The 8,563-nt window shown below is 42.3% G+C and overlaps 2 protein-coding genes across 3 annotated transcripts in view; both read left to right on the top strand.

The window, feature by feature from the left end:
- Nucleotides 1-380: 380 nt before the first annotated feature.
- On the top strand, nt 381-4,597 carry dpagt1 (dolichyl-phosphate (UDP-N-acetylglucosamine) N-acetylglucosaminephosphotransferase 1 (GlcNAc-1-P transferase)). Its single transcript, XM_035666933.1, has 9 exons — nt 381-873; nt 1,010-1,130; nt 1,228-1,441; nt 1,681-1,827; nt 2,040-2,124; nt 2,204-2,392; nt 2,508-2,595; nt 3,280-3,435; nt 3,533-4,597. Exons 1-9 carry the CDS (start codon nt 707-709, stop codon nt 3,596-3,598), a joined length of 1,233 nt encoding a protein of 410 aa, XP_035522826.1. The 5' UTR covers nt 381-706; the 3' UTR covers nt 3,599-4,597.
- A 567-nt stretch (nt 4,598-5,164) lies between these two features.
- The window catches only part of hinfp (histone H4 transcription factor), a 5,216-nt gene continuing 1,817 nt past the window's right edge, over nt 5,165-8,563 (top strand). Inside the window, exons 1-5 of one of the 2 annotated variants that reach the window (XM_035667163.1) lie at nt 5,165-5,625; nt 5,819-6,042; nt 6,457-6,568; nt 6,708-6,860; nt 6,982-7,059. In XM_035667163.1, the coding sequence (XP_035523056.1) occupies nt 5,463-5,625; nt 5,819-6,042; nt 6,457-6,568; nt 6,708-6,860; nt 6,982-7,059 (730 nt within the window). In that variant the 5' untranslated portion in view covers nt 5,165-5,462. Of the gene's footprint in view, nt 5,626-5,815; nt 6,043-6,456; nt 6,569-6,707; nt 6,861-6,981; nt 7,060-8,563 lie in introns of both variants that reach the window. The other variant, XM_035667162.1, reaches the window with a different exon arrangement.

The raw sequence follows: 8,563 nt of genomic DNA, 5'->3' as shown, positions 1-8,563 counted from the left end.
TGAAAAGAAAGAAAGAAAGAAAGAAAGAAAGAAAGAAAGATCTGTTGTTTTGACAACAGATGGCAGAAGTCCATTATACCACTGACATGTCAACCAAAGAAGAAGATGTCACTTCCGTGTCAACACCGCATTGGCAGGCTGCAGGTTTGTTTACTGGTGTGTCAAGTGAACAACAACCGTGTGCAGAAAATAACACACAGCAATGAAAGTGACATTGTGTTTTGTTTTTGTTTTAAAAAAAAAGAAGAAAGAAAAGAAAGACAACAAATAAAACGCTTTCACCAGAGATTTTGAAATGCAACCACAGTTTCCTGCTAACAAAAACAAACGTTACCAGACGTAACATTTTATTTTGAAGAGCATGGCAGGAAGTAGCACCTCCTTGTGCCGCTGTGCACTTTACGGTTACACTGATATCAGACGTGGAGTTTAGACAACCGGGCAGTGGACAGATAATAGCACCGACAACCCGTAATGAAAGGCGACATGGACTACCATTGCGACCTGTGGACCCACTCTTCGTTGTCACCGCCATCACGGAGATGGAGTTTGTTCTAAAAATGACGATATGACATGTTTTTACCTCGGTGAAGACAACCAAAGCTCGTTCATCGATCGCCTGAAAGGTGGAGGGGACAACAACGTCAGATTAGCTAGAAACGTGATTTGATCTGTCACACACAGACCCGCCAACAACAACAAGAAAATGTCTAAAACCATGTCACCAGTCCCCGTCCTTCCGCTGGTGATCAACGGCTTCATGTCTGCGCTGGGCTGCCTGGCCACACTGAAACTCATCCCTGCGTTCAAAGACCACTTCATCTCAGCCAGGTTATACGGAATGGACCTAAACAAAACAACCAAAAAGGAAGTGTGAGTCATTTTCGTCTCCCTCCTGGGGTTTGATAGTGTGTCAGCTGACTTATGTCCAGGTTGGAAGTCAGATGTGCTGTTTTCTTGTCCTAATCCTCGCTTTCATTCTTCTTCCTGGTCGCCTCTCTCTTTGCAGCCCAGAGTCCCAAGGAGTCATCAGTGGGACGGTCTTCCTCATCATCCTCTTCTGCTTCATACCAGTGCCTTTCCTCAGCTGCTTCGTAGGAGATCAGTGCATGGGCTTCCCACATGATGAGGTGGGTCCATTGACGTGCAGCAAACGTGTGTGTGTGTGTGTGTGTTTCTCTCAGATGTGCAGCCTGACTCTCTGTGCTGTTGTTTTTGTTTGCTCAGTTTGTACAGCTGATCGGTGCACTTCTGGCCATCTGCTGCATGATCTTCCTGGGCTTCGCTGACGATGTGCTGAACCTGCGGTGGAGACACAAGCTCTTGCTTCCCACCATGGCTTCCCTGCCGCTGCTCATGGTCTATTTTACCAACTTCGGCAACACGGTCATCGTGGTGCCCAAGCCCTTCAGAGCCCTGCTTGGGCTGCACTTGGATCTGGGTGAGTGGTGGGGTGGTTTGGGGGCATCGTCTCTGTAGCAGCAGGCGTATCCCAGACGTCCTTCACATCCTCCAGCTTGATACCTACCAGATAGGATATATATTTTCATCTGGGAGCCACTGAGGATTTGTGCTGCTGAAATATTAATCTTCCTTGAGTACATAAAGTAGTTTTCAAGAAACTTAAACACGTGATATGATGTAGTAAATGTTAATTAATTGATGTGTGATCTTCTGCAGGTATTCTCTACTACGTCTACATGGGGATGCTTGCGGTATTCTGCACAAACGCCATCAACATCCTAGCGGGCATCAATGGCATCGAGTCAGGTCAAGCCCTGTTTATCTCCGGCTCCATCATCGTCTTCAACTTGCTGGAGCTCAGTGGTGTGTGGTTTGTTTCTCATAAGTGTATCGGACATGGATGAGTTTATTTGACTCGGAAATGCCTGAAAATAGTTGAGAAATCAGACTGAATGTGATTGTGATTTATAAATGTAGACATTTTACAGTGTTCCTGTTTCCTGTTGTACAAAAATAATCCTCAAAGTGCTGAACATGTTTCATCTGACATTTGGTCTGTTCTGTTATCTAATCAGGTGACTACCGTGATGACCATGTTTTCTCCCTCTACTTCATGTTACCATTCTTCTTCACCACATTAGCACTTTTTTACCACAACTGGTAAGTTAAACCTATTACCTGACACATGATGATGTCGTTGCGCCTGTATTCTGTTAACTTACCACCTGTTTTGTCACAGGTACCCCTCATCTGTGTTTGTGGGAGACACTTTCTGCTACTTTGCTGGGATGACCTTTGCTGTAGTCGGTATCCTGGGGCACTTCAGCAAAACAATGTTGCTGTTCTTCATTCCTCAAGTGGTTAACTTTGTCTACTCCCTGCCTCAGCTTTTTCATATTATCCCCTGTCCCAGACACCGGCTCCCCAGGTAACCTGCTGCTCACTGTCTTAAATTGAGTTTGTGATATGGTTTCATTCATTATCATTTATGTGCTCTGTCTTTCTTCCCTTTGTCTCTCTCCCAATGCCACTGCTAATGAAAGGCTGAATCCAGACACGGGTAAACTGGGGATGAGCTACTCTAAATTCAAAAGAAAGGACCTCTCTAAATTAGGACACCTCATTCTGACGGTAAAGCTCTTGCACTTGTATTCTGTTTTTTTAACTGACCACTTAACCCAGGGTTCACACAACTGAAACTTAATGGTGGGTAACGACCCAAAAGCAACACCTATTTTACTCTATTGTATGCAAAATGGTCAGTATAAGATCCCAAGTTCCCTTAATAGACTGACTCCCTGTGCAAAGTGTCACTCTGCCCACAATGCTCAGATACCTTATGGCGGGCCCTGGTGAACAAACAAATTCTATTGAAAATGAAATTAAACAATAAATAAATCAGAAAATGTTAATGTAATGTTACTATGTCTGACACAAAAATGATATAAAACAGTCAAAAGCGTCAAATCCTCACATTGGCATGCAAGAGGACCCTCAGTAGATGGAAACATGCCTGATGGTGCAGATGCAGTAAAAGTGACAACACTGGCAGACTTGTTAGTATCACAGACGAGCCTCTCACCTGAATTCCCCTATTAATTAGCCAGATAATCAGACAGAATATCCCTTGTTTGTCACTTCATTATATCACTATTTGAATCGGATAGAGAAACTGGACATGTAGGCAGCGATTCAGAGTCTCTTTCCGGGTTACCTAATAATAAAGTGCATGTAGTGAGGATTGGAGGAGAACAGTGGCAGGCTTCCAATTGTGTTTATTGGTTGATAACACTAATACGTTTTAATCCTCAACAGGTGGCAGAGTTATTGAAGCTGCTAGAAGTGCGAAGAGGCCAGGAGGGAGATGATGATTTTATTGAGTGCAACAACATGACCTTAATAAACCTGGTACTGAAATTACTCGGTCCCACCCATGAGAGAAACCTCACAGTCATCATGCTCATCATACAGGTATAAATAAAGCACCTGCAGTATCCAAACACCCTGGAATAATGTTAGAAATATATGAATCTTTCACTGAATGCTCTTTTTTGTGTCTATCTCTCAGGTGATGGGCAGTGTGGTGGCTTTTGGGATACGTTATCATCTGGTGCGTCTCTTCTACGATGTCTAGACAGTTCTCCAGGAAAGAGGAGAGACTGACTGAGAAAATATGATATGATAATATTGTTATGGAACTATTTTATGGGCTCATTGTTCATCTGCCTTTTAATAGAGTCCATTACCTCACTGTTACTTTTCTGCCTCAGATTCGACCTGCAGTAAAGACCCAGTGCAAGGTTTAAAGCTATGTTTCACCTTGGTAGAACATTTTCACAGCTATGGATCAACAGCAGTAGTGTTGCTTATTCTCCTGGTCTCAGTAATTACAAGCAGGAAAGTGTGACTGGGTCTTAATTATCTTGTGTGTCCAGCCTGAAAGTATATTTTTATACTTGTTTTTTTTTTTTTTTAGAGGAAAGAACAGTAAGCGGGGATGACTTTTGGTCTTCAAGTTGGCCAACATCAATGGTTGACTGCTACTGAATTGTTACCATTAGATATCAGGATTTATGGATGTAGAAGTGCCCTAAATATATATATAGTTACTCAAACAGCGGCCCATCGCTTGAATCTGCCGTTGAAGCAAAAATGTACCCACTCACACTTCATCCACACTCATAAATATCAATCCATGCAACATGGGTGGGACAGTTAGTATCTTTTTTTGTTTGTTTTTTTACTTACAAACGCACACAGAATGGTGATTGAAGAAAAGCAGTAAAAAGCTAATGAGGCTGTAATCAGTCTGAAGAAGAGTAAATAGAGGGGGGTGTTAGAAGAGATTAAATGAGTGTCTGGGTTGTTGTAAAAGTTAATTAAGGTCTATGAAAGGTGAAGGGCTTATAATCAATTGTTTATACCTTTCTTGGTATTATTGGATACATAGCTGTATTTTTATGACTGATGTGCATTCCCCCCCTCTCTAAGGGTTCAGACGTGACGATGTGAATTCGACTCGCACTGGATTATTTTGTTAAGGAATGTAACTACAACTGAGAAACTGTTTACTGTTGAGATGGAAGGCTCAAATTGAGAAATAAAATTAAAATATGATATTCTGCCATTGCTATCATTTGCAGTGCTTTAATTGGTGTTCAGTTTCTTAATTAGACGCAGTAATACAACAATGTATAAATACTTGACTGCGAAGTCTTGAGGTCTTGCATTCACAATCTTAATTGTTAGTACAGGAGTATTCAATGATAATCTTATAATGCGTAATACAAAGGTGAACAAATAAGAAATTGTGGTGCAGAAATGCCAAAAATATAATATGTAATAATAACAAGCAAACTAAATCTCAATGAGGATCTTTAAAAAAGTTTTATGTTTTTAAGAAAAGGAAGGAATATTGGCTGTTATTTTATTGATATGTTATCTTTATTTTTTAAATGCTCAGATATCAGAATCCGCCTTTTAAATCCAGTATCAACTGAGCTCTGCTACTAAATACAGTATAGTGTTGGGTGTTTTTAATCTGCAACTGCATAAACGGATGAATGCAAATCTATAAACTGCCAAATAAATGTAGTGGAGTAAAGTGTACCATATTTACAGTAGCATAAAATACTCTCCAAGGAAAAGTACCTGCCGGAACAAATGACACCCGGAACTATTGAGATATGCGTTGTTCCTGAGGAGACGGTTGCGCTGCACACAGCCCCGTTCCTGTTTACATGATGTCAGTGCTCTCTGTCATTGTGCTGAAGCTCCTGTAGTCACATTTTGACGCTCTTTGACGGTGTTCCGTGTAGTCGCCGTGGTGCAGGAGGAGGTTCGTGGAGCTGCTGAAGGTCTTACAGCTCAGAGACTGGACCCGGTTACCGACCAGCACCCGGTGTTAGCGAGCCACCCTGGACGTGCCACAGGTGATGGTCTAAACCTTGGGCGACGTTTGTAGTTTGAGTCTGTTTCAAACGCGGCACACTTGAGAGATGCCTCCGAACAAACGGATCCACAAGAAAACACTTAAACTGGAGTGTGAGTGGAGTTCGTGTCAGGAGTCCTTCAGTCGGATGGAGAACTTCTGTAAGCATGCGGAGGGTCACCTTACTGCTGTGGACATGGCGGAGGAGGACGAGGACGCAGAAGCAGAAGGTCAGTGTTTAGTGTTATATATTGGGAGTAGTGAGGTATTGACACAAGATACTAAGTGTTAAACTGATGTGCATCTTGCTTAATGTGATATCTAATGAGCTGCAGTGCTCTTAAACAATAGACAGTAAACAACAAATATTACCACAAAAGAGTGACACCTACTAATACAAACTCTGCTTTTTGTGCCTAGCAGAGAGAAACTGTCTTTGGAGAGACTGTGGTTTCTGTTCTGTGGAGGGTCCTGAGGAGCTGCGAAGGCACCTGTTCTTTCACTGTTACCATACCAAGCTGAAGCAGCTGGGTCAGCAGGTGCTCAACGCCCAGCCAGAAATCGGCACCTGCTCCATCGGTTACCACAACCGCAACAACATCCCTGAAATCCCAGACAATTTTCTCTGCCTTTGGGACGAATGTGAGGTGAGATTGGCTGAGGCCCGTGCTGCTGAAGGAGCAGGGCAAGATTACTTGGTTAATAAACATGTACTCTACATGCGGGCATCAGTTGAATATACAAGGTGTGGTGTTTACTTTGTATGCTTCAACTAATGCCAATCCACGATGCATTTAAAGTAACGACATCTCTTTGTCCCTCTGTAACAGTCTACATCTGTGAAACAAATGACAACATGTTGTCCGTTAGTAGTCATAAATTAACTTGATGATGACGAACAGTTTGATTTTACAAGCTAAGCAGTTGGTGAACAGTTACTTAAACGGGGCCTCTGCGTGCACACAGTTAAGATACATTTGAATAAGAATTTAAATCATGTCTTCTTGAACTTTAAATAATTCTGACTGTGTATTTCTGCTTTCTATATATATCTGTTAAAGCAATCTCCGTATGAAAACCCAGAGTGGTTCTATCGCCATGTGGAGATGCATAGCATGTGCATGGATATACCAGCAGGAGACTGTGAATTCCCAGTACGCTGTGGATGGAAAGGTAGGTTTAACATGATTTATCTCGAGATTATAGCTCAGAAATATCAACGCAGCTAGAGATTACACAACAGATTTATATAAAAATGCTGAGTATATTTTCTACTCGACACTAATAATGGAGGATTGTTGTCACTCTGCAGATTGCGAAGCCACTGCAAAAGGACGTCCTAAGTTGCGGGAGCACCTGCGCAGCCACACCCAGGAGAAAGTGGTGGCATGTCCAGGCTGTGGGGCGATGTACGCCAACAACACCAAGTTCTTTGACCACATCATACGACAGAGCGCCATGGAAGGTAAAAACCGGTTCGAATTATTACAGGAAAGATCAACAACAATGTTTGCTAACTGTTTTAGCTTCAAATTGTGTCATCTAGTAGTCATTTCTTTGTGTGCTTGTTTGTATGTGTGCTGTAGGTCAGCGGTTCCAGTGTTCTCACTGTTCCAAACGTTTTGCAACAGAGAGGCTGCTGAGAGACCACATGAGAACCCACGGTCAGTGTTACCAATCGTTATTCTCATCGGCTGGGGAGAACTTAACTAACCACACTGCTCTTTTTGCATGTTTGATCCACATAACTTCACAGTTACAGTCACACATTTTTAGATTTATTTCAACCTTTCGGGTAGACTGTGGCTTTAGCTCATGCCCATTGTATGTATACTGTACTCTTTTTATTGCACTATATTACACAATGCTGCTGTGTGTAATTTGAATTTCTCCTACGGGGGATTAATAAAGGTATATCTTATCTTATCATATCTAATAAGACGTTTTGGGCTGTTGGTTGGATTTTGTTGTTTTTCACTGTTTTCTGACATTATCAGAAAACAGTCTACAATCTACAATCACCTATTTCCACGATTTTGTGTTCTACTAATCCTAATAAATTTCTAATATATAGATAAGGATAAGAATTTTCAGAATTTTCTTAAGGTGCCTCAGGTGGCGCAGATTGGGTTTTTACAGAACCCCCCACTGACATGGAGGTATGATTTACCCAGGGTGGGACTCCCTTGGTAACGATGGCAAAAGAAGAGTTGATTCCCCACATGTTAATCAACTTTTCCCAATCCTTTTCAATTGGCAGCAACCCCTTTGGGGAACCTTTCTTGGACGGAGGGGGCTGGGCCCACAACCTCCAAAACCCTCGCCTTTTCTGTTTCTTCCCGCCAATCGGTAATGCTTGAAACCGCACCCCAGACGTATTATCGATGACCGGAGTTGTCTTCGAACCCGGCACTTACAAGTCATTGAGGTGGTAGAAAATGGTTTCAAGCCATTCTTCGTTCTGTTGGGGTGTGGTTGTTACGCTGCATTGTTGGGGGCGGACTGGTGGTTTTCAGGGCGGGCACTTAGAGGGAGGCTTCATCAGAGTTTCCCCCAAAAAAAGCTGGGGCACTTTCTTGCAGAAACAACTGGGAATTTCTGGCCCCAACCAACCAACCTTGCGATAAAGAAACTTCCTCTTGAGGCCCTTGGAGATGTTGGTCCCCAAGGTAGGTGGACAGCATCCAACCAAACATAGTTCGAGATAATTTCAACACTTCCCTTTCTTGGCAGGAAACTGGGGTGATTTTTGGGGGACGGGACAGAATTGTGATTAAACAATATTACCCCCAACTTGTGTTGACCAAAGGATTTTTTTTCTCATAAATCAGCTGTTGCTCTTCACACAAGAGGAGGGACGAGGGAAGAAACAGTTGCTTCGTAAGGTTTTAACAATTGGTTTAACTTGGAAAGCTTTAAACCTTTTTAAGCCAGACTTGAGGGTTCGCTTTTGAGGATTGGTCGCTGATATGTGGGGACAAATGGACTTTGTGAGGGACCACTTTTTTTAAGCTGGTTGAAGCGTTTTTTACTGGAAGCAACAAAACTAAAGCTTAGTTTATTACGCATTGTATTTTTGTGCCCTTAGCTAATGTATAAAACTGTGGGCAAGTTGATGGGAAAAAAAGAAAACAAAAATCATGAAATAAATATTGGAATGATTTAGGT

This window comes from Morone saxatilis, unplaced genomic scaffold (assembly GCF_004916995.1).
Source record: "Morone saxatilis isolate NCDOM2014 unplaced genomic scaffold, NCSU_SB_2.0 Contig20, whole genome shotgun sequence".
In the NCBI taxonomy this organism is placed as follows: Eukaryota; Metazoa; Chordata; class Actinopteri; family Moronidae; genus Morone; species Morone saxatilis.
The sequence above is the reverse complement of the archived record's forward strand: the minus strand, read 5'-3'. Positions and strand labels throughout refer to the sequence as shown.

Excerpts from the sequence above, each read along its gene's own strand:
- dpagt1 (XM_035666933.1), top strand. The coding sequence starts at position 707 with ATGTCTAAAACCATGTCACCAGTCCCCGTCCTTCCGCTGGTGATCAAC. Across the intron at positions 1,131-1,227 it reads TGGGCTTCCCACATGATGAG|TTTGTACAGCTGATCGGTGC; the intron begins GTGGGTCCATTG and ends TTGTTTGCTCAG. Across the intron at positions 2,125-2,203 it reads GCACTTTTTTACCACAACTG|GTACCCCTCATCTGTGTTTG; the intron begins GTAAGTTAAACC and ends GTTTTGTCACAG.